At 34.7% G+C, this 26,804-nt stretch overlaps 1 protein-coding gene across 3 annotated transcripts; it reads right to left on the bottom strand.

Moving 5' to 3' along the window:
- Positions 1-1,384: 1,384 nt before the first annotated feature.
- SLC33A1 (solute carrier family 33 member 1) lies at positions 1,385-25,860 on the bottom strand. Of its 3 annotated transcripts, XM_017676880.3 has the most exons (7): positions 24,618-25,852; positions 13,271-13,461; positions 9,427-9,611; positions 9,041-9,158; positions 6,716-6,931; positions 5,819-6,014; positions 1,385-4,506 (listed from the first exon to the last, which is right to left on the bottom strand). In XM_017676880.3, the coding sequence occupies exons 1-6, from the start codon at positions 25,390-25,392 to the stop codon at positions 5,847-5,849; spliced, it is 1,653 nt and encodes a 550-aa protein (XP_017532369.1). In that variant the 5' UTR covers positions 25,393-25,852; the 3' UTR covers positions 1,385-4,506; positions 5,819-5,846. The 3 variants fall into 3 exon arrangements, with proteins under 3 accessions (XP_017532369.1, XP_073088285.1, XP_036853776.1); XM_073232184.1 differs by having other exon boundaries at positions 1,385-6,014; XM_036997881.2 differs by lacking the exons at positions 9,041-9,158; positions 13,271-13,461 and having other exon boundaries at positions 1,385-6,014; positions 24,618-25,860.
- Between the last annotated feature and the right edge of the window lie 944 nt (positions 25,861-26,804).

The raw sequence follows: 26,804 nt of genomic DNA, 5'->3' as shown, positions 1-26,804 counted from the left end.
AAATAACTGATAAAGCATGTGTGTTAAGGTATATTTTTTCAGATTGTACTGAAAAGCACACAGTAAGTTTCTGGACCTGGGATAGATTTAATCATTAGTTCCGTCTAATGACCATACTAGTTTCCCACACTCCAATTCTTACCTCTGTGGTGACCAGTGAGAGCCAGACTAGTAAGAGCTAATCAGATTGATAAAAGCCTACTACATATCCTGTACTTTGTACGGTAGGTGGGGAATGCCAAAATATGAACCTGGTTGGCTATACAGGACAGCTGTACAGAAGTCATGCTCTCTTCCAGACAAAGGAAATCTTATCTCCTTAACGTAAAGAAGTTCTCTTAGGAAAGGATCCTTGATCCTTTGGAATATCAGTAAATCTTTTGGGGGAAGATAAACCCTTTGTCTTCAGATTTACAATCCAGACAGGCCTCCATTGTCCCAGGTCTCATCTTCACCTGAAATGTGCATATCAAAGAAAATATCTCTGGTAGTGACTAGACTGTGTTCTCCCCAAATTCATATGTTGAATCCCTAACCCACAGTGTGACTGTATTTGGAGATAGGGCTTTTACAGAAGTAATTCAGGTTAAGGGAAGTCATAAGGGCAGGGCCCTAATCCAGTAGGACTGGTATCCTTATAGGAGGAAGACACACTAGGGATGTGTGTGCATAGATGAAGGGTCATGTGAGGACTCAGCAAGAAGGCAGCAGGGTCCAAACCAAAGATAGAGGCCTCAGGAGAAAACAAACTTGACATCCTGGACTTCCAAATCTTGGACTTCCAGCCTCCAGAACTGTGAGAAAATATATTTCAGTTGTTTAAGCCACCCAGTCTATAGTATTTTGTTATGACAGCCCTCACAAACTAATGCATTGTGGGTGGTTTTCTCTCTATTCAGTCACAGTTCAACTTCAAAGGCTTCTTTCAGCGCAGGTCCCAAGTTTCAGTAAAATTTGGTCAGAAAGCTCTATCTGTGCAGAAGCAAAATACTTTCTCTATTACCCCAAACTATCTTTTAAAGACATTCTTCAGAATTCTAACTACTGGAAAAGCCCATATCCAAAAACAAATGTTCAAAAAAAAAATTAACAGATTTTGTAATGTTTCCATTGAAATTCTTTAACCCCAAACTATCCACACATCATCTCCCTGAAGGGAAAGTGTTGTGCCTCTGCCTACCTTCCCTTTCACCCAGGTTACTAATAAAAAGTACACCAATAATTCAGGGTGGCTTCATAAAAAAGGGAAAAAAAAGTTTGGTGGTAAGTGTACATCACTTGAAATTACTCTGTTTTCTTTAATTATATAATGTCTATCTAGATAATTTCAATATGAATGATATGAAGGTAAATTTGGTTATTACTTAAAAATGAATACAAGATATTTCATTAATGTTTTATTTTTTAGAGATCAATTGTGAAGCATTTTGAGCATTTAAATCCTTTATGTAAAAATCTACAGAATTTATTTCAGATTACAAAAATTTCAACAGTGCGTATTTAACAAATAATACACATTTTTAAATAAATTAACCAAATAAACATTTCACATATACTAAAACACTTAAATATGCTAAGCTATCAAAGCACATGCTAGATATTCCAAAAATGATTTAACAAATGACTTTGCACTGTGCATTTTTAATTCAAAACTGTACTTGGGTGCAATATCACAGACCTCAGCAATAACAGATTTCAACACTTAGTATTTTTTTGGTTTTACACATTCCTGAAGACAGTACCTTAAGACAATAGATACAGTATACTCACTGATAAAACCTGATAGTGCTAATCTATCAATTTATCAACTAAGCCAAACTAATTTTTAAAATATCAGAATTTTGTCCCAATTTTATATTTTCTTAATTTTATAGATGTGATAAAAATGTCAATTTCATTAACTATAAAGCTATAAAAAGTAAATTTTTCCCAACATTTAAGACCACTTGGATGAAAGAGGCTTTGATATCTGTATTTTATCATTGTGACTAATTTATTGTAACTAAATTTTAGACTTATAATTCCCTAAGAATTGTATCAGTACCTTTGTTCATTTCAGTTGTGCTTATTATTCACACAAAATTGTTATTAAGTTTTCTATATTGACAAAAAGCTATTAAACTATAGCAACCTTTTTCTCAGTGCTTCAAGATTTTATATAAACTATGCAAATTAATGTTGCTGATATTTTAATATGATTTTTAAAATTATATACATGGCAAAAATTTTTTAACAGTAACTATGAGTAATCTTAAATTTTCATTTTGCCACATAAAACTATTTCCTCATACAAAATGTCTGCCCCGTTTCCTCCCACCCCCCAAAAAAAACCTTGTTTAAAACAATCTTTATAATCAAGCACTCAAATAAAAGTTTCTGTTTACTTAAGGGAGAGGGCATGAGTCCTCTATATGAACTATTCTACCCTGATACAGGACTTGTCTCTACTAAAACAGAATTCCAGAAAGGAATATTAGCTCCCCATGTCCACTTACCTTGCTGACAACTTAGAGGAGTAAAATAAAGATTCTAAGAGCAGTTTTGACAAGTAGGAAACAGAAAGGCTCTCACTCCCAAACTAAACAGTAATTACATAAAAAAATTTGGCACTGTTAAGTCAGGCAGATCAAGCTGTAGTGGAAAAGAACATGGTCTCTAATAGGTATTTTAAATCTGCTAAGAGAAAAATCAAGTAATTATGCCTTGCTGTCTACCAAACACATAGGTTGAAAGGTCTCAATAATTATAATGCACTCTTATCACCTTCCATTCTGTAACTAAAATGGCTATTTAATATACTAATCCTAATTATAATGGAATTCTTTTAAAGTTTATTTTCTTTCTCTAATACTAAGATAAAATACATTTTGGAAATCAGCATGGAATGTTCCCAAGAAGTTAGTTCTTTTCTTTTAGCTGGTCTGTGTTATATAGTTTTGCTCATCCTTTCAACTACATGAATAAACATGATCCCCAAACAGAAAAACAAATATTTAATATTTAATATAAAACAGCATGCATTTTTGGGTTTCTGTTAACAGGGCAAAATAGAAGTGATTCATATGAAAAAAGGGATTATATGACTAAGATATGTCTTTTGTGGGATAAAATTCACCCTTACACCCTTCTCCTACCACTTTTGTATTATCTGCTATAAATCCCTCAAGGTTCAAGTTCAGTATTACAAACAGAGATTTTCCAGTTTTCATCATGGATTTTTCTTTTAACATTGTTTTCAAGTTGTTTTAAATACTTAGACCACAATTATTTAAAATTTATGTTTATAATTCACAGCCCACATTCAATAGGCAATGGCTTTGAGAGTGTTTTGGATCACAACCCATTAAAAACTCTTTAACACGAGCTCTCTCCAGAAAGACAATAATTACACATTTAGAGTTTTGCAAGCTATTCAGAAATTTCACAACCCCACTAACATCTGTTTAGGTTAAAAACCCTCATACTACAGGGATGAAATCAAGTAATAGATTTAGATTTGAAAGGTTTAAAGTTTTTACAAAATAGGGAGATCTGTTTTAGTTGTTGAACAATTTATGACTGATTAGGCAAAATTAAATATTTACAACAGATATAGTTTTTAGTTTTAGTCAGAGCTAATCTTACAAGAGCTTCTCAAACTCAGATATATACAGGTTACAACCAATGTGCAAATGGAGATATTAACACAGAGAAATGTTTAAACTGATATTAGCAAGTAAATATATACTAAATTGAAAGAGTTAAGGTTCATACTCCAAGGTATAACTTATCAAGATACTATTAGTATTATGAAAAACATACAAAAAATAAGTAGTATTTTCTAATACTACTGATTTATAACAGAGCCACAGAATCAAGTAGATCATTTGCAAAATGCCATCAATGATCAATACATGCTACATAGTTGTACATAGCTACTAACAAGTCATTTCTGGCATTCATAACAAGCATGTACCCAAATAGCCAAATGACTACAGTTGAAAATAACTTAATTTCTAGAGCAAATACAAATAATGACTCTTACAGTTAAAGGCCTAAAATATATCTTAATATTTCATGTGATTAACAATTGCAGAGTTGAACATATATTTCAAAGTATGTATAATTTGTAATAATATGAATGGGGAAGAAATAAAAGGTAATTATGGTAGTGTGAGCTTCTTAAATCGAAAAATTAAAAATTAAAATACATTTCACATGAGAGTTAAATGTTTTTTTTTCTTTATTGAAGTAAACATTTAGATGATAATACAAGACAATGGACAATCCATGTGACGAAGTACTGTAGTCTACGGTTTGGTGTAGTCTCCTTGTTTCTAGGGTGATTTTCCAGGTGATTCTTTAGGCTCTGACATCGATGCCCAACACAGGTTTTCTAATGGCAATGCATGAGTTCTAGAGGCCACTGCCTCTGTCCTTCTTCAGATGCTGAGAGCCATTTTCTCCCACCCATTTTATCCATTTTATCCTCCATTACTTATAAAAAACCCCACTCTAAAATTCAACCTATGTCATAAAATTAACAAAATCAGAAGTTAGTATGTACATTCCCACAAAGATAAAATTACTAAAGTTCATCTTTATCTTTTTTTGTGAAAGATTTATGTAATCTCTAAGGAGTCAGAGTTATAAACAACACAAAGTTTGCAAAGAATCTTATTACCAGGTATACATAATATCTTGGAAATTGCCAAAGTACTCAAAAGCTTAATTCTCCTAGGATAGTAATTCTTCACTGGGAACTATAGTTTATAAACAAACTATGTTTTAGTAAGCAGAAATACAGTACTTGATTTGGTATAATTTTAAGATCTTTCTCACTAGTAAAGTGCTTAATTAAGAAAAATTCTTCCAACACGATTTAATTTGTTAAAGGCACAAAATGCCTGTCTCCCTTTAAAGCCCTTGTCTTTAAAATTATATTATTCATTTGTATCTTACATAATCTGAAGCTTTACTGTTTATTCTCTCAGTAATACAAAAAAAAAAAATCTACTTGAAGAAAAATGTTCAATTTTATTTTAAATATTTTTCCATGAACATACATACAGCACTAAATTTGGTCCCCTTATGAGCGGTGTGCCATGAAGCACTATGACAAAAAGACATAAGTAAGCTTTAGGGTAAACGTTAACAAGGAATCCAAATACCTTCCAAAAGGGTGGGGAAGGGGGGCAGGGAATCAATAAATTAAAAATCACAGCTTTCATTTTATAAAAAATAGTTTGAATAATCTTATAAATTTTTTATGCTTACAAAAGCAGGAAATATATTTAAAATAGTCTTTTTAACACATATTCATTAGTACAATGTGGCAATGGTCACAAAAATAACTAAAATGGCATCTACATTCTCCTTAGCAAATTCCACATAGAATTTAACCAGTTTGCAATTCAAAACCAGATTTAACTATCAACAAGGCCAGACTAGTTGTAGCTAGAACCCAAACATCAAGCTTTGTTCCATTTAATATATTTTACCAAAAATTTAAATACAGCTCAAATGATAGGTACTGATAACAATACTTGACTGCATGGTACCACCCATGACTACTGCACTGCAGTTCAAAACAGATTTTGGTCAGTAAATTAAAAATACATAAATCAAATTACAAGGCCAGAACAGTTATTTTAGAACCAGTTTCCTGACCTTAACTTTACACATATTGACAAGGCAAGGAAAAATATAATCCAATATATAAAGAGAAGTCTCTATTTTTAACCATTTGGCATTTTATAGTAACAATTTCCTTCTTTAAAATAGTATTTTATACTCCTGTGCACCAATTATCATAGCTCTCTGAATTAAAACTAGTTACCTTTCTAGAATGTCCAGTAGTGAAAGCATTAATTGCTTCTTTTGCACTTCCATGAGGATGGTCCTTCATCTTGTAACTTTTTAAATTTTGGACCAAGAAAGAACCACCAACCAAATCCGATAAAGACACAAATAATGGACTCCACGTAATAACCGTCCAGGGCTGTAACACAGGAACCTCCAAGCTTTTTGCAAAGCTTTAAAAATAAAATTAGAATAAATATTCCACAATTTCAAAAATGAAAGGACTCAGCAATTTAAATGTTACTATTTTACAATTTAAAGGATTAATCAAAATATGCTTTTGTTAAAGTATTTCAACATTTCTTTCACTTCACATGGGAAAACATGTTAATGCATCTTGCCTCTGTAATGCTACTAATGCGATTAAACACAACTTCAGCTCTTGCTGTAAACAAAACTCATTTTCAAGATATAGCTTTTCATGTTTGGGAAATGTGAGGAAATTTCCAATAAGTCCACTCTAGAAGTAGGCTAGTGTTATTTCGAAAAAACTTACCAATAAACTAGTCATCACTTCAGTGTTAGCTATATGATTATATGAACAGCCAATGGAATTTTCCTTTTCTTTTTCTGTCATTATAAAACTTAGCTATTAATTATGCATTTACAAGTGTCTATCATGCAGGACTGTGATCCTCAAGGTGGAGGAAAGATTGCTTTCCCCTCACTAAGGACCTTCAAGTGAGCTACTCGTGTTGATTTGAGTGTGTTATAACCCTTAACTACAATGGAAAAGAAAAATTATGAGATTTCTATACTGGGAAGTATGGGCAGACATGATTTTTTTAAAAAGATAAAGTATCTCTTGAGGCAAAATGAGGAAATTGATATCTTAATATTAGCTTAATGTTATCTAAAATTACAACATACTTACCTCAACAGCATCAGGTGTTTGACAATTCTGGTTTGATGCTCCAACACATTCTTCCAATGTTAGGGGATCTACCAGCCACAGAGCTACTGTAGAGGGCCAGTTTCCTCCCAGATTGGACACAGTATTTAAAAGGGTCATATATGTTCCTCCAATAAGTGGATCACTAACCTTTGCATTGAATGCCATTATGGAAACATACATGCTGTACAATGTAACCTGTAAGGAAAATGTAAAACATTTTAGTACAATAAGACTTTATAAAGTTATGATCTGAATTAAGAACATCAAAATCATACACCTGAAAATTAATTTTCATGACTCTTACTAAACTCAAGTCAATGAACATTCATTGAGCACCTACTATAGGCCAGGTTTTAGTTACATCATGACAATACAAAGATGACTAAGACATAGTCTCTCTCTGCCCTTCAAGAACTTATTCTAGGCTGGGAAAATAGGGAATAATTATGATGGAATTCAATAAGTATTATAGACAGATTATGCTACTGAGGCCTAAATAAATGAACAATTAATTTTATCACAAATAATCAAAGGAAGGCTCAAAAGAGAAAATGACAAATGAAGTGTCATTAAAAGATACATATAGCAATAAGCAAAACCCCATATTTGTATAGCTAAATATATGTGTATATGTATACATGTATGAATTATACATGTAAACACTCCAATATGCAAAGCAACATGTTGTATCATTTTATATATATATAATTTCCTTCTACATATATAGAAGAAAAATTACATTTCAAAATTTTTATGCCAAACTAAAGAGAAAAATCACCTTAAGAGGCAAGAATTAACCTTCCATTTAGGAACATGGAAACAAACTGTATTTTAAAAATAGCATTCCTACATCCAAGGTAATACCACCAACAAATGTCCAACCTGGAACTCAATGCCTGGGTGCTTAAGTCAGTGTTCCTTCTACCCTACCAGGTAGACGTGGTGACTAGAGGGAACACTGAAAGCAGCAGAGGCAGTTCTACTCTCCCCATTCTGTCTCTGCAGGACATTGGTTCTATTTTGAACACAAAACACTAGAGGAGGAGTCACAGTTCTTAGCCCAAGCCTCTTTGGTTATCTCAGAGAGCAACATTAAAACAACGCAGCCCTAGGTCAGTGGTCAGCCTCAGGCTTAGGCAAGCTTGGGAAGCAGAAAATCTTACTTTCCAGTGTTCTTGACCAGCTCTTCTGGAGCCCTGGCCCTCTCTTATGAATGAAGACTCTTGAGCTAAGACCTGGGATGTCCTGATGCCTAGATGGAATGTTTACTCCTTACCCAGGAAAGTGACACCTGACACCCAAACTGTATAAGCCAACAGGTCAGTTCCTGGAGAATTCTGATAAGGTTAACCCACAATAGCCATTTCCTGTCATCCCCTTTGTGACCATCCTTTCCTGGGCATTGGGCCCCCCTTATTCTAATCCCTGATTGTCAAAATGAAACTCACTTCTTGCAGAAATAAAGCAGCCTTGCTCAATTAAAAAATGAAAAAAAAAAAATAAAAATAGCATTCCTTTGAATACTGTTCCATGGGGTCTCAGAAAAAGGAGTTCCAAAATAAAATAAGACTGAGAAACACTAAGTCACAAAATTAGAGAAGTCCCTTTTACAGTAGGCCTTCTAAGAACTTGTAGGACATAAACTCCTTAAGGGCAGGAATTGTGGTATGATTTATTCACTGTTATACCTTAGCACTTAAAATGCTTCTAACATAGAATAAGTGTAAATTTGTTGAAGGAATGATTAACATGCTACCTAAAGAAGGAGAATGTCATGCATCATTTCTCAAATTTACTCAGCCTTGTACCTTTTCTCCCAAAAAGCATCTAGTAATCTGAGTTTCAGTGAATCCACTTTGGAAAATTCTCTAATGATATACAAAGCCATACAAATAATTTTTGGACTACTGCATCATAGTTTTCCTTTACCTACACAGATAATGAAGCATTTACTAAGCTAAAGCACTTCTTTTAACTTTTATTTTATGTCTAACATGAACTAAGTACATGCAAAACAGAAAAAAATTATATTTGACACTGTAGCCCCAAGGATTTTACAAACATGATCCATTATGGAGTTCTCCTAAATGATACAACTGTATGCAAAGAATTACTGAGATTATCCAGTGGCCACACATTTTGTATTTCAGTTAAAAACAAAATGAGGAGTTGATAGAAGTTATTAAAAGCCAGAAGTTTAAAATTCACTGCCAAATAATTTCTTCAGCATCAAATTCATGCTTAAACCTTATAATTTGTTTTACACAGAACAGTTATTTCCTGAGAAAACCACAGCAAGCTTACCTGATGTAATGCATAGCTTAGCAGCACCGTAATGTAGTAATACACAGGGAATCCCCCTTGATGGCCTACTTTAGGAGTCCACCAAACTAACAGGGCATATTCTAATCCAAGCAATAATCTATTGAAGAAGAAAGAAACTAGAGTTGACTTTCATTTTAGCTTACAAACAACAGCAAAAACAGAAATCTCTGTGCTTACCATATGAAAGAAACCTATGTTTAAGATTTGTTACGAGGTTAAAAAGAGATAAAAAGTGCACAAAGATGATATTGAAATTAAAAATGCTTTTCAAGCCTTTTTCCAATAATACTCTACACAAAGATATTAGTGATACTGATGAATGTTCTCATTTAACCTTATTTAGTAAGGTTTTATTTTATTTTTACCTGTAGGGCATGGCTTTGTAAAACACGTTTAGTGGCTGGGGACCTGCAGTGTATTTGCTGATAATCAGAGGTAATATTATCTGCAAAGGAACCATTGGAACTGCCAATAAGGCTAAATGCTCTTTGGGAACTCCCTCTTCTACCAATTTCAGTCCTGTTACTGCATCTGCTGCTGAAAAACCAATCTGCAATAGAAAAACAAAGAGATATCTTATTTTGTGACTTATGAAATATTGTCCTCCAAGCACATGTGAATCCTTCAAGAACCTCAGTCTCAATACTGACCCCTGCCAGTTGCAAGTATCTATCATATTATTACATCAATCATGTTGGTATAACAATCAATTTACAGAAGGCACACTTTGCCCTATGGACTACCAACAATATTCAGTGAAACAACTAAAAATTCAGCACTCTTAGAACTGTGTAGATGGCTCTAATTACAACTATATTCCCATTTATAAAAGTTCAATCTCTTATAATAAAGTGTCCAAATCCAGACTTATTAATTTGTATGTTTTAAGTTTTAAAGGAAGCTTTTAATTGACTCCAAATAAGTCTGGTTAAAATGAAACCCTGCTGCCACATATACACATTTTTGATGATTTCTGATTAACCATAATAAAATTTCCAAAAGCCATCTAATGTTTCAAAAATAATTCCAAGAAACCATATTTGAGGAGCTAAATAAGATGGGAAGAGAAAGTACAGTTAGTTTCATTCTTAAAAACTACAAAATGACTAACGATACTGAATGTGGTAAGTGTACGTTTTGAGGTGAAGTAAGATATTTAGATAATCTCAAAGTTTCTCCCCATAAACTAGTTTTTGATTACAAAAGCAAAAATAGTAACTTTATAAGTGAACAAAGTAATGAGTTAACAAGAGTTAATGGGATAAAGGAACATAAGGCTCCTGATGTAATTTCCTGAAGGTATCACAGTATTACTTCTGACATTCCTGATATACTTGAATAATCTGAACCTAACCCTAAAGAAACAGACAAACATAAGTAGAAGGCCATTCTACAGAATAATTGGCCTGTACTCTTTAAAATGTCCAGGTCATGAAAGGCAAAGAAAAGCTCATACCAATGAAATGTAATGAGTGATCCTGGCTTGGATTCGTGACCAGGAGAAAATAACGTCATAAAAGCTGTTACTGGGACAACTGGTAAAATTCAGATACGATAATAGATAATTCAGATTACATAACAGATAACAGTATTGCTTCAATTTAAAATTTCCCGATTTTTCATTAACTTGTGGCTTTGTAAGAAAAATCTTTGTAAGAACAAAGTCCAAATAAGACTTCTTAAGAAGGAAACACATAAGTTGTTTATGAATAAAGAGGTATGACATATACAAATTACTCTCAAGTATTTCAGAATCTGTAAAGAAACACAAATTTACAGGAAGAAGAAAATGGCACTAAATGTTAACAACTAGAGCGTTTAGGTACAGATACATGGAAATATTTTCAATATACAAGTAAATTTTCAACAAGTGTGAAACTATTTCAAATAAAAATGTTTTTAAAGGAATGACAAATACTACTTACTTTCACTTCTTGGAATGGAGCCAAAGAGCAAAGTTCACCATAAAAAAAGTAAAGGTCAAAGATATTTCACTAAAGTCCAAAAAATGATTTCACTTATATTTTACCAATTCTTTTTATAAAAATTAAATATGTAAACTAACTTCAACATTGCTCTGTCTTAAAAGTACTATAGTAGGAGACGGTGCAATACACATATCTAACAAAAAACTCATATCAAGGCACATATAAAAAATAAAAATTCTACAAAGTTAAAGAAAAAGGCAACTCTGGATATTCAAATGGCTAATACCATATGACAAGATACTCAACTTCTTTAGTCACCAGGGAAGTGTAAATAATAACTGTAATGAGATGCCACTACACACCTGTCAGAAAGACTACATTTTAAAAAGATAATGTATATATTTTCAAGACTGTGAAGCAACTGGAACTCTCTTACACTGATGAAGGTAGGGAAAATCCAAATCCTGTGGAACACTGGCAGAATATAGTAATGTATTTCTTATGCCCCAGTAATTCTATTTCTAGGTATTTATCAATCAGAAATGTGCACCATGTAATATACATGAGTGTTTGTAAAAGCACTACTCATAATACTTCAAAGGTAGACATAACTTAAACATCAGCTGATAGAATGGATTAGCTGTGATATATTCATACAGTGGAATTTATAAGCAGGGAGATGAACAAACTATTGCTATGATATGGATAAATTATACAAATATAATTTTGAGAAAAGGAATACAAGAGCCAGACATAAGAATACAATACTGGATATTCCATTTATATAAAACTCAAGAGCAGGGAAATCTAATCTATGGTATTAAAAGTTAGGAGACAACTTTTGGTGGGGTTTACTTTAAAAGGGGAACATGGAATTCTAGAATCACCTTCTTATACATTGCTGGAGACAGTATAAATTATTATAATCTTTTAGAAAGTAATTTGCAGTCATATTCACTGACCAACTAATTGTCCATTAAAGAATCTACTAGAAATATTGAAAACAACAATTAAAGACTTATGCATAAAAATTTCACTAGTGCATTTTTACCATTAAAAACATATGAAAACTAAATATACAACAGCAGAAAAATGACTGAGGGAATTATGAGCCCTTATACACTGTGACAATTACATAGCTATTAAAAGTATGTTTTCAATTATTTAATGATACAGGAATATGAAATAATAAGACAAAAACAAGATAAGAAATTACATATAGTATGATACAATTCTACTTTTAAACTACTTGTATGTATATAAATATATATTAATATAAAATTATAATTAATGTATTGATTATGTGTATACATGTAAAATCCATGTACATACACATGTATATACACATGGGGGGAAAGGGAGCTGGACAGAAATATGTCAAAATATTAATAATGGTTACCTCTAAGTGATATAATCAGATGATAATACTACCTTCCTGAAAATTTTCCACATAAAGTTGAAACTTAAGTTCCTTGTTTAAAGCTTTTTAATGTTTCCTTAAATTTAACCCTCTCTATCTAGAGAGGAGGAAAAACTCACTTTTCAAAACAATGAGGCTACAATTTTTACTTCAGGTTTCTCAGAAGATAGCTATAAAGTGTTAATGTAGATAGGCTTAAATATATAATATGAAACTCCTACAACTGATTTAGAATTTAGGAATAGCTCACTATAACAAAATTTGCTCACCTTTCTTCTAGCATAATCTTTAAAATGTCTTACAACTATAAAATTAGGACATCTTAATACAGAAAATGTACAGAATAAAATAAAAGTCACCAAAACCCCCATTTGTCTGATGGTATATTTCCTTCCAACATTAAAATAATAATATTCAATTGATTTTCAAATAGATGTCAAATATTCCTACATTTCTATATCTTTGGTTATGGGCCCAGCAAGCTCCTGCTGCTTGGATCATACTCTAAGTAAATCATTTTACTACCTCTGACATTAAAAGCATACTTTTTATAACAGTAGAGAGCTATTCTTTTTTCAAGGCATTCATTTCCATACTAAGCACTAATATCATTTATTAAATAAAATTTCACACTGGAATTATTCCAAGTTTGTATAATTCAAGATCACAAGACATTTAGCTTACCTTGAAATTATATTTGATGTCATCACACCTTTTAAAACATATTTAATAGACAGAAAGTATTATTTTTATTAAATTCTAAAAGTAGTGGAAAGGACTTATGATACAAAAAGAAAACGGAAGTATTCCATGATAATGGTAATTATAATAGAAGAGTAAATTGCTTCATAAATCTCTTACCTTTGCAGTCAGGATCAAAAGGCAAAATGTCATAACTGCTGGCATTTTTATGATTGCAAAAAGTAGTTTGTAAGTATCTGTGATCCCCTGTGTTTCTTCTTTTCCTACTGACACTTCTTTGTTTTCTTTTTTCAGAAGGGCAACTAGAGTTGTTGTTATCAAAAATACAGTTCCCCAGAAAAAAAGGAAATCTGAAATTAAACATGTTAAAATCTATAATTACATTTTGAAATGATGTATCTTCATTGATAATAAATACTTCTGTTTATCCAACTTTTCCTCAACTAAAATATGTTAAAAAAAATCAACACTTGGGTGCCTATCATGTTCAAGGCACTATACCAGGCACAGAAGATGAACAAGACAGTCCTGGTTCTGTTAAATGTACATTACAATAGACACAAAACAATGATGCCTAAGAAGGAAAAAGGATTACAGATATTTAGTGGGGCTCAATGAAACAAAATCTAGAATGTCATTTTATTCAAGAAGTACTAGGAGTAACAGATGATTTCACAAGATCCATCAGTCACTCTTAAGTACCTAAGTCATTTCAGTTCTTTATTAAGTTATGACAACTTAGATAATCATTTATATTAGATTTTCCAACTTTTGTTTTTAAACTTTCTAATGTTTAAATCTGTTTAAGAGCCACTTCTTTAATACCATGATACAGAAGCAATTTCCTCACACCTGTAGGTACACAGTGGGGTCACATGAGCCCTGTTTGTGTTGTTTCTGTTTTAGTGGAAGATTGCTGGACCATCAGCCATTATTTTGAACAAATGAAGCAGAGGGAGTGATTATATCCTAGAAGATTCTATGTAATAGCTAAAAATAATAGTAAAAATAGAGGTACCATTTATTGAATTCACACCATGTGTCCTAACTGTGCTAAGCATTTCACATGTATCATTTCCTTTACTAAAACAACCAACAGATTAGGTTATTACTAGCCCCAGACTACAGCTGTAGAAACAGGCTTAGAGAGGGTATGTTGCCTGAGTTACATTCCAAGTTGGTGGTAAAATTGTGATTTGATACCTTATACAACTAATTTCAGGTATCTCCTTAACCATCCTGAAAAATACATCCTGGCTTGCCACTACAGAACAGTTGACAACCCTTTTCTTCATTTGTAAAACAAGAGGACTTCGCTAGACAATCCGAGAGGCTTTCTAATTGGTTTTATAGGTTTACCTTTTATTTTATTGCTCATGTAGCACAACATGGAGTTCATGGAGGCTAGTCACCCTTTTCAAAAACAAGTCAGGGTTCTCCTGTGTTTTCAGTCTTGCTCCACTGCTGTGCTAGTTGAAGGTGATCACTACTTGAACCTTACTTACAATGCAAGCATATAGCATTGTTTGTTTAGAGCAATTTCACCTTACTATTTAAATGCTTTCTTATATGTTATCACATTTGATTTTCATAGCAAACACATGAGAAAGGCAATGCAGGCATTATTACTAAATAGACATGAGAAAGAGGCTCAGGATATTTAAGTCTTTGCCAAAAGTCAAATTATTAAAAGGTAGAACTTGAATCCAAATCTTCTGAGTTTGGGCTTTATACTCTTCTTTACATCACATGGTCTATGTAAAAACTTAAAAAAAAATTAATGTTGAAGTAAGAATCTACCAGAACTGGCTAATTATTTTAGTCTACACAAGCCTAGCCAAAAACAAGGCCCTGATATTCAAGTTACACAATTAAAGAAGCTAAATGCTTTAAACATATATGGACTCTATAATCGGAGGCAAATTCTTTTTGGGAAAATTTATTATTTATTATAAATGGGGAATTTATAACTACTTTTAGATATCAGAAGAAAACCATGAAACATTCTTAAATGCAAAGATATCCATTTTAGAATGCAGTAATATATATGTCTTACTGATTAAAGTTCATCAAAACATTTAATTTCTAGTGTTTTGTAATCTAGTTCAAAAGGAATGACCAACAATTTAATAAAATTTTTGTAAGTAAGGCTAACATTCATTATTTTTGCATTCTTAGTTTCATCTGTGAAATGTGACAAATAATGGCTTGTTTACAGAATTTCATCTACAATATAATCATCATTCAGAAAGTTTTTTTTTGTTCAACATTGTTTTAAATCAGCTGAAAAAAAACCATATTACTTTCACTGCCATTAGAAATTTCAATTAATGGTCTCTTTATACACATCATGTGAAAAATAAAAGGTTTTCAGTTCTGTACTACTTTAAGAGTTCTAGTTCTCTATGTAAAAAAAGTTTTAGTTTGCTTAGTATGTGCTCCCAGTTTTAAGGAACAAAATCTTCATCTAGAATTTAAGCTCCTTGATCATAATACCAAGAGAAAAAAATAACAAGAACAAGTTTAACAGGTTTCAGTATTGTTTGTAGATAAGATTATTTCTAATTTCTTGTACTTTGGAAAAAAAGCAGGACATGTGAAAGAAGGAAGTAGTTAACCGCATCACTCAGAGTCTTAATTTCAAGGCTTTTCATAGCTCACATGGAAAGAAGAACGAAGCTAATAGCTAAGAAAGAGGTTTAGCCACTGCCAGAAACTATATTAACAAGTTTTATGAATGCAATTACCATAAATACTGACCATTAGACAACTTGCTATTGTTTATTAACATTGCTTTGATGCGAGAATGCCACCCATCATCTGATGTACCTACCACTGTAAAGATAGTATTACCAAACATAATCTAGGTATTTCATTATTATTTTGGTCAACTTTGATTTATGTATTTTATCTGCAAAAGCACTATGATGTATACATGTATGATCAAGATGTCAAAGCTGAAGTTCAAGTTTCACAAGCATGACTTCTGAGCAAAGACCTTCTATAAGACAAACTGAAAATTCTGAATTGACTACTAGATCTTATCTAGTAGTCCCACAAACACAATTTAAGAGCATGTAACAATTCACCTAAAACAAGGTTATAATAGCTGGCACCCAAGTGCTATTATGCCAACACAGAACAGAGCAGTAAATCTCAAAGTCACTCTCGAAGTTAAGCACTATTATTCCTACTCTATACACAAGGAAACAGAATCACAAGCCAATAAGAGTCAGAGGTGGGATTCAAACTCAGATCTGATTTTAAAGCAAGAATGTCTTCCATTATGCTACACAGATCATACTGCACTCCATTATACTGCACCAACCAAGTAGGCTCTCTTTCCTATCAACTAGATACACCTGAAAAAGGTACCTATTTTAGTTCCAGCTATGAAATCTGGAACATAGATAACTGAGCATATTTCTTTAAACTGGCTACTTGAATTTCCCCTCCCCACTTCCATCTCTCCATGTCAGAGGGTATACAAACCCACAGGGTGAATAAACATGGTCCATTCTCCTAAAGAATTCATTTTATTCAATAACTCATAAGGAAACATTTTAATGAAAAAAATATTATGGAGAAAACAAAAATCCCAAGAAGTTTTAAGGTAAAACATTAGACTTCAAAAAAACTTCATTTTCAAGGCTTTGAACTGGGGCCTCAGTGCCTCTGTGGTACAGGTTCACTTTCTTATACCATTAGAAGAGACAGAAAATTAAGAAGCATGGTCTGATGCACCCCTATGTTTATCACAGCACTATTTACAATAGCCAAGAAATGGAAGCAACCTAAATGTCCATCAGTAGATGAATGGATAAAGAAGATGTGGTACATATACACAATAGAATATTATTCAGCCATAAGAAGAAAACAAATCCTACCATTTGCAACAACATGGATGGAGCTAGAGAGTATTAGGCTCAGTGAAATAAGCCTGGAAGAGAAAGACAAGTATCAAATGATTTCACTTATCTGTGGAGTATAACAACAAAGCAAAAACTGAAGGAACAAAACAGCAGCAGACTCACAGAACCCAAGAATGGACAAACAGTTACCAAAGGGAAATGGACTGGGGAGGATGGGTGGGGAGAGATAAGGGGGAAAATGGGGCATTACAATTAGCACACATAATGTAGGGGCTGGGGGACATGGGAAAGGCAGTATATACAGAGAAGACAAGTAGTGATTCTACAGCATCTTAGTACACTGATGGACAGTGACTGTAATGGGGTATGTGGTTGGGACTCGATAATGGGGGAGTCTAATAACCATAATGTTGTTCAAGTAATTGTACATTAATGATATCAAAATTAAAAAATTAAAAAAAAAAAGAAGCATGGTCTGATATGCCATCCTTGTCTGAGACCAGATTTTCAAATGCACACTGTGGATATTAACTTCAGTCCTTCAGAAGTCAGTGCAATAAAACACACTCTCAGTTTCTTTTCTAAGTAACTGTCAGGACTTGCTTTTACCTCCTTGTTTTTAACACAGCTCTCTACAAGTTAGAGCATGAAGGGACTTTAGACACCCATAATCCAGTTCAACACTCTCACTTTCACAGCGGAGGAAACTGAAATTGAAATATTATGTATCTGATCCTGGGTCACCAGCTGTCTCAGCAGAAACAGACCTTCCTTCTAGTCCACAAACCTCTCTAAAGCATTTGCTCAATATCCATGCTGTTTATAATTAGCACACACAATGTAGGTAGGTAACAGGGAAGGCAGTATAACACAGAAAAGACAAGTAGTGACTCTATAGCATCTTACTATGCTGACGGACAGTGTTTGCAATGGGGTGGAGGGGACTTAATAGGGATGAATGTTGAAACCACAATGTTGCTCATGTGAAACCTTCGTACGATTGTATATCAATGATACCTTAATTTAAAAAAAAATCCATGCTGTTAGAGCAGTCCCAGAAAATGCTGTTTTGATTATATAATAGTCAGATCTTATTTGTGGATTAGGTTTTTAAAAGACAACATGTAACAATCCAGTAAATATAAAGCTATTTTTGAAATCTTTCTACTCCCTTAGGAAGGTGCTGTGTTTGAGATCACATACCTTCTCATTAACTCCAACAATGTGAAGTTTTTCTCCAAAATAGAAATTGTTTCTTCAATCAAGGACCAGATTAAGCAGCTGTCTTGCTATTAGAAGCCATATTATCTCAAAACTCTTGGCTGATACTCAGCCCAGGATGCAAGACTGAAGCTAAAAGGTCAATAGATTCAGTGCTTCCATTTCATGCTAATTCTGGGCCTTTATCACTGAATAGATAGAAGTGAATCACTATTTTTTTTTTTACTATGTTCTGATCAGGCACAAAATCCATTTTAATTAAACATATATATCTATACTCTGATGCTGTGAAAGGAACTTCTTGCACTCAACTCTTATACAATCTATACCCTGACACCCTTAAATCTCTTTGGCAAGCTGAATTCAGATTTTTATAAAACAGTTGACAATGAGCATTTCAAACTGTCATATGAAGATGGAGGGCACATCAGAATAGCTAAAGTGAAAGTAAGTATAACATCAAATGCTGGCAAGGACGCAGAGAAACTGGATCACTCATATATTGCTGGTAGGAAGATAAAATGGTATAGCCATTTGAAAAAAAGTTTTTGACAGTTTCTTTAAAAACTAAAAATTGACTTAACCATAAAGCACTATTCCCATTACTGGGCACTTATCTCAGAGAAATGAAAACTTATTGTCACACAATGATAGCCAAAACTGGAAGCTTCCTAAATCTCCTTCAATGGGTGAGTAGCAAAATAAACTGTGGTATGTCTAACAAATGGAATACTTCTCAACAATAAAAACAAACAAATCACTGGCACATGCAAGAACTTGGATGAACCATAAGAAATTATGCTGAGGGAAAACAGCCAATCTCCAAAGGATACTTATTCGTAATTTCCCTAAGCAACATTTCTGAAATAGCATAATTAGATAAGAGATGGAAAACAGATTAGTGGCTGCCAAGGATTAGATCTGAGGAAGAGGAAATCGATATAACTATGAAGAGGCAACACAAAGGAATCTTGTGATGGTAGAGTATTTTGATTGTGGCGAGGGTGGTTATACAAGGCTACACATGATGAAATTCACAGAGCTACACACATGAATGCATGGACACACACACAAATAAGCATACGGTTAACTGGTAAAATCTGAATAAGGTCATGAATTTACCAATGTCAATGTCTTGGTTTTGATATTGTACTATGGTTATTTAAGATGTTAACAATGGAGATGGCTGGGGAAAGGGTACATAGGATTTCACTATGTATTTCTCTGCAACCTCCTAGGAATCTGTAATTATTTTTAAAGTAAAAAAATTTTTATAAGAAATGTGGGTCTCAAATACAAAATAATATAAAGCAATCAAAACAGACAGAAATCTTTAGGTATGTTGAAATCACCTATTCTTTTTAGCTTTAATTGCTGACCACTGGACTTTAGCTAATGAGCAGTGTGTTCAAAAGTGAGGGGAATGAATGAAATTAAAAAAAAAACGAGATGACACTGAACTAAGGAATGGAAATAGTGAAAAGTAACATCTTGCTTTTTGAATAGTACCCCATCCATAAAAATGTTTCAGCATGAACACTTATGTATAGATTGCATTAATATATTGTATACAATGTAAAATATAAACCCCAAATTATAAAAATGGAATGTTTAAAAAAAATGAAATTAAAGAACATGTATAAAATGCTGTATTTATCCAAAATTATGCCTAAAACAACAGGTGAAATCAGTGGTTTTATATTTTTAATTCTCTAGGAACAGAACTCCTTTTATTAGGTAAGTTTATTTTGCTTTCTCAAATTAAATTGTAGTTTTCAGGAAAGCTATCAATGAAATTAAGAAACTCTTAATGAATTGTATACATATGGTAAATTTACATAATAAAAGCCAATTCAACTGGTCTCTAATTACATTTGAATAAAATCAGAATAAAATTCAGAGTAAAATATATGCCAAACGAAATGTTTTGATCCGCAGTGTATTTTGTAAATTGACTCTTCATACAAAAGCACTTTTGCAGTTCTTTACTGGACAAAGAAAGCACACAGTACCATTTCTCTTTTGCTTTGTTTTAGAAAAAAGGCTTTAAGATCTTTCTTCTGGGGTGTGGGCTCCATTTTTTTAATACCTAATCCTTCCCAGTATTACCCCATTTATCTCACTTTACTACCACGGCCATAACATTTAGAATTAAAATTTTCTCCATTTGTCTATACTGAGATGTAAAAACCATCACCTAATTTATGAACCGTTCCATTCAAGGCCAAAAGGGAAGCTAAACTCAAGGATTTTATATTATATACTTTGTATGATACTTACCCAGAGATGAACTTTTAAGGGTAATGAGTTCGCTTTTTTTAAATTTTCATAAATCTTACTTTTTAAATGATTATACAGTAAACTAAGTTCTTTGGTGTACACTTCTATGAATTTTAACACGTATATAAATTTCAGACCACCATACTCCAGATACAGTTTTATCACTCCCCAAATCTCCCTTGTGCTATCCATTTATAGACTCCTTCTCCTCACCCACAATCCCTAGCAACCACTGATCTGTTCTTTATCTCTATAATTTTATCTTTTGAGAATGTAAGAGAATGTTTTAAACCTAAATATAGATGCTAAAGAATGTATCACAGCTTACAGAATAACTGGCTTACCTAAAATGGGTCAGTTAATGCTCCCCAAATTCTAAACAGCATTTCTAGTCACATAAAATATATTGAGTACTTCTTCAAGAAAGACAAAGAAATCTGTCTGTAATGTAATAATTATTTGGTTCTACTTGCTTCCTAGTTCAAAGCACGAATGTCTTACAAATACTGTTTTTACTATTATCATCACCTGTTTGATTAGCTTCATACTTGGAGAAATCAGTTTTTCAAAGCAGCATGTCCTTTTTCTCTTACTGGCTCCTATATGTGCTTGCCTAACTATAAACAAACTGATTTATAAGATCTAATATATTTAGCTCCCTTCTCCTGTATCAGACTAACCTGCTCCCTGCCCTCAAACCCAAATATCCTGTTCTTTTATATATCCCAATCATTTCTGTTCATTAACACTGCTTCTAGAGGAACAGGCCTCAACTACCAGTTAACAGGCTAGGAGTGGCCTAAAGACATTTTATATGAGTCTAAAAAGTGTTTTTAAAATTAGCCCATAAACAAAAGAGTAATTTTCAGCTTCTCTTGAATACTCTAACCACTTGACCTCAGTTTCCTCACCTATAAAATTAATGAACTGAGCCTTATCTTATACCATATACAAAAATAAACTAGAAATGGATTGAAGAGCTAAATATAAGACCTGAAACCATAAAACTCCTATAAGAAAACAAGCAATAAACTCTTGAATATTGCATTAGAAATTTTTTGCTGGATATATCTTCCTAGGTAAGGAAAATAAAATAAAAATAAACAAGTGAGATTACATCAAACTAAAAAGCTTCTGTACAGCAAAGGAAACCATCAAAAAATGAAAACGCAACCCACCAAATGCAAAATCACATTTGCAAATGATATATCCAACAAGGGGTTAATACCCAAACTATATAAAGAACTCATACAATTCAGTAACCCCCCAAAAAAATCCAGTTAAAAAATCCAGAGGACTTGCATAGACATTTTTCTGAAGACATATAGATGGCCAACAGACACATGAAAAGATGCTCAACCTCACTAATCTTCAGAAGGCAAATCAAAACTACAATGGTATCACCTCACTCCAGTCAGAATACTTAGTATCAAAAAGACAAAAATAACAAGTATTGGTAAGGATGTGGAGAAAAGGGAACCCTCATGCACTGTTGGTGGGAATGTAAACTGGTTCAGTCACTACCAGAATAAAAATAAAAATTAGAATCTTTTATTATTTTTAAAAATTTGGATCTTAAATTATTAAAAAAACTGAATGAAGGAATTGAAATATACAATCCTCTCAAGTCATAAAACTTTATGTTCTCATCTCTACGTTCTTCTGGGTTACTTGAATCCTTCCTTGCAGCTTAAAAGGTGGTCTCTTTTTGCTACTAAAGATCTTTGAAAACCAAACAGGGCAGCACAGAAAAAGCCACTTCTGGGTTTACTACTGTCCTGGATCCCTGAAGGTACCCAAAAGCCAATCAGCATAATCAAAGTTTTGTGTCTCATTTTACTCTCATCTTACCTTATTGTTCTAAATTACTATTTAGATTGCTTTCTAGAAGGCAAAAATTGTTCTTTCTCAATATATTCCATTTCTATGCATCTGTAACTAAAAATGTTAATCACAGAATATTATTTGAGAATTTAACAAATTATGTCTTTCAATTTTCTGATTTTCTAAACATCTGCCTTAGTATTTGGCTCTTGATTTATAACCTAAGCAACTGTATTTCCTTCATAATTCTACGTTTTTAAAAATTCCTGAAAACCACTGGCTTTTCTTAGTTGTACTATTAATAAATTCTAGAAAGTACAAAACTAAATGTGTTATGTGCAGTCATAAGATGGAGAATGAAAACGCAGGAACTCAACTCTTTTACTAAAATGTTTAAACCAAAAACAGCAGTCCACTACAGATAGAAATTTAAACACTAAGCTATTTCTACAACTTTCTAGAGAACAAAGTTCAACTATCACAGACCAAACAGCTATTCAAAATAAAAAGTCAGTGTAAACAAAAATCCAATGGCACAATTTTGATTTTCCCAGTAGGGAATAGTTGTGGCTAAGTTAGGATATCATTATCTTGTATGCATAATGGCATTCTCTGGAATGATGTTTTATCAATCACTTACATCATACTTAAGAGAAAGTTCTAATACACCTAGTAAGTAATTTAGTTTCAATAGCCCCTTAAATCTTGACTTCTCTACTGAGACTTCCCCATGTTAAATAACCTATCATTGCACTAGTCCTCCTTTGTGAAATGAACAGTCCCAGTACAAAATGAAAAGCAGCAAGGTGCTGATATGATGCATTCACAAAGTATTTCTCGACAGAAAATTTATCCATAAAGCGGGAGTGGGACCCCAGAACACCCAGAGACAAACCTGTCTGGTACAAAGCAGTGTCTCTCAATCATTTTTGGACTCAAACTGACTGAGTAAAAATAGATTTATCATTTCATCAGTTAGTGGCTCACTAGCAGTTTTGAAGAGGTATAAAGGGGGCTCCTTACAGGGTCTAGGAGTGTAGAGAGGGTGGTAAGATTTCAACTGCATATCTGCCCCCACTCACGAAATACTATGACATAACCCTTACACTTACACTTTCCTCACCATATACCTACCCCTGATTTTTACTCTGTTGAGAATCCTCAAACTAGTACTGGGAAGATACTAAACAGTAAATCCAACTGTTTAAATTTCAAAAGGGAATCACCTAAATTAATCATCACTACCGGAATGCAGAATTCTACTATACTCCTGATTTGGTTGTTCCTAATATTTGGTAATCTTACTTGTTTTAGTTGTTAGTAAAGTTTTTTCTTAAAGACACTCATAACACTTTACAGGGACATGTATTTACTCATGCAGAAAAAGGGTAAATGTTATAGAACTTCAAATTTCTTACTGGAGAAACTTCAAACTCTTTCTCACAACAATTGAAAGAAATCTTACTAATTTGGTTGCAACCTTTCTTTCAGCACCATTTCCCAAACCCATTCCCCACAATTATGGCTTCAGATACTATCAACACTATAAGCACTGTCCTGAATCTTTTGTACTTTGCTGTTTCAGTGCATTTTCACCTGGTGTTGTGGATCGTGGAACTCCACTTATCCACTTCTTGCAATCTTGTAATTCAAGAAAGTCAAGTGTTATCTATGTATGAAGGCTGACTCCCACAAGCAGTTAATGGATGGCAACCCTGAGCTCCCCTAAAATGTTCATCTCTCCTATTCCTTGTCGGTGGGACTGCTTTATTCATAGGAAATCCCGAGAACTCTGTCATTCAGCCAACTTATTAATGCTTGAATGAATTAAACCTATTGCATAACTGCAAGGCTAGAAGACTCCTGGTATAAAAGTAGGGGGAGAAATGAACCAGAAAGCATGGAGCTAGAAATCTCAACCCAACAAAAGAAAAAAGGGAAATGTGATCCATGGGAGTCAGACTGGATTTGTGTCTTCATACTAGCCAGACTTTAATAAAATATGTGCATCTCTATCAAGCAAGTGCCAACGGATCCCTAGACTGAGAGTGCTGTTTGCCACTACCCAACAATGTTACTGAATGGGTTGCCTCTCCCTGCTCACTGCAGTAAATGGCCAATTTTTGATTGCTTCAATGTCATTTTGGCTGGAGCTCATTTTAGTATAACAGAAAACTTACCTAGGTAATCTCTCATGAAATGACTTCCAGTAAATTAAATAAGCTTTCCTCCAACATCACACACGCTGTCAAAAGTATTCATAGACATAAAATAATAAATCTAACAGCGTAATAGTTTAAATACACTACCTGAAAGAGTAACGATTCCCCTGGATTGAGGCTGAAACCGCAAATATTTGTTACAAAAGTCGGCGGATTCAAGGGCCAAAAACAATACATTGCCCAAAAAGTAGCCCGCTGTTTGGCCAACTGAATTGCAAGTAGAAGCATAACCCACGTTTTCACGGGATAACATAGTTAACGCCCAACCATCCACAGCGATGTCCTGAGTGGCAGCCAGGAATTCAAACAAAAAGAAAGTCACGGTAAGAGCAACGACATCGGGGTTTCGGCCATCAGTGTTCCCGAGCAAACGGTCCACCTGAGTGGATAAATATATCATGAAGAGTCCCAATGTATACTGTGTAGGGACAAGCCAAGATTTTCGACGTCCGAAGTTCCTAAAGTAAACAGCATCAACCAACGGGGCCCAGAGCAATTTGAGACTGAAGGGCCAGAAGACGAAGCTGAAGAAAGCTTGATCTGTATAGCTAACATTTTTGCTTTGCAAAATGAGTGGGATGCTTCCCGCCAGACCCAGTGGAATGCCCTGAAGAACGTAAAGAAAAAGCAACAGCAAAATGCTGCTTAATTCGGCCCGGCAGCTCCGTGGGGTTTTTGAGAAATCACCAGAGTCGGTATCCCGCAGAAGAGCTTCTTTGTCCCCTTCCACCCCCACCAAGTCCGGATGTCTGTCATCCCAGCCCCCCGGAGGCAGAGGACCGCTCTTCATATCCAGAGAATGGTTGAAAGTCCCTGGTCGTCGTTGCCGACTGTTGTCCTTGTGGGAAATGGTGGGTGACATATCGGAGACGATGCAGAGCTCCGTCTGTGGGGGGCCAAGGCTGAGCGTCTTGGATCCTTCTAGTCCCAGGTCCGAGGCTGTCGCTCTGGACCAGAGTCCCGATGGTTCAGGGAGGGCGACAGGGCGCAGGGTGATAAGGGCACTTCTTACTGTGGCCTGGAGTGCTGAAACTGGGAGCCAGTCCCCTGGCTGGAGGCCCAGGCGATGCCAGGTAGGCGCCCCTTGGCGCGGCGTCAAGGAATCTGAAGGAGCCTCCCGGGCAGCCGCGCCGGGCTCGGGGCTGGGAGGAAGGGGCCGTGGTGCTACGACGGAACCGCGCCCCTAAGCAGCGGCGAGACTGAGCGGCTAGTCTCCCGACCAACCGCCAGCTCTCACGGCCACCAAAGAAGCCGACTACACTTTGTACCCCGGGCTCCAGAGATACCAGATAACTTCCGGCCTCGCGCTTCCGGAAGTGGTCCTGGTCTCAAATGAGTCCTGTCCCCGCCGGGGAAAGCCAATCAGGACACGCTCCCATGGCCGAGTTCAGAAACAAGGCTGGATAGGAACCCGCAACCCTGGTGGCCGGGACCTCATGGGAAGATTAACGGGGGAGCACCATGCGCCCTGAGCCGGGCGCCGCGGGAGCGCCGGCTCTGTGAGCGCATGCGGCCAACTGGAAAGCGTGGGCCTCGGTGATTGGACCTGCGCGCCCACGTGAGGGCGGTTGGCGCCAAGTCGGCGCCCGCGCCCTGGCGGACATAACGGTGCAGCCTCTGAAGCTGCCGTAGCTGGGCAAAGCGCAAGCTCCAGGCTGGGTATTGTGCGACGCCGCTGCATTCATGGGCTAGGCAGAAATACGGAGGAGGATTGAAGTTTACGAAATTGCCTTATTAGCAGGCAAAGGGCGCTTTGTGTCTCAAAAAGGGTAGTGAAAGGCCTGGCTAAATGGAAAAAGGTGTCTTGTGCGAACATGTTTCTGTAATGAGGCGCTAGGCTCTCAAGAGGCGCTAGGTTTCTCTGTAGTCCCTTTTTCCCAATGTGGTGAAAGAAGAGGAGGGAAACGGGTCTGGGTGACTAGTTATGTTGGGTGGATTGGAATTATAGAACTCGTTACATTACACTTTTCGAGCTACCGTTAACGGTTTTGTAAAAGCCAAATACTAAAATTTTGTTCATGTTAACTCAATATGTATGCATCATTGAAATAAGAGAGAATAACGTTAGGGGACCAATAGCGTTATTTGTAATGTATAGAAAATAACGATCTATAAAAAGTTTTTCAGGTAACATATATATTCTTTGGATAACTATAAATACTGAAAAAAAAACACCTATAAGAGACATGCCAAACCTCACACCGTTTAAGAGGTGTTATTGCTGGCCTCCTCCAAAGAGTCCAATGTTGAAATAACTCTTCCATCTTAAAATGA

The sequence above is a fragment of the Manis javanica genome, chromosome 3 (assembly GCF_040802235.1).
Source record: "Manis javanica isolate MJ-LG chromosome 3, MJ_LKY, whole genome shotgun sequence".
Classification (NCBI taxonomy): domain Eukaryota; kingdom Metazoa; phylum Chordata; class Mammalia; order Pholidota; family Manidae; genus Manis; species Manis javanica.
The sequence above is the reverse complement of the archived record's forward strand: the minus strand, read 5'-3'. Positions and strand labels throughout refer to the sequence as shown.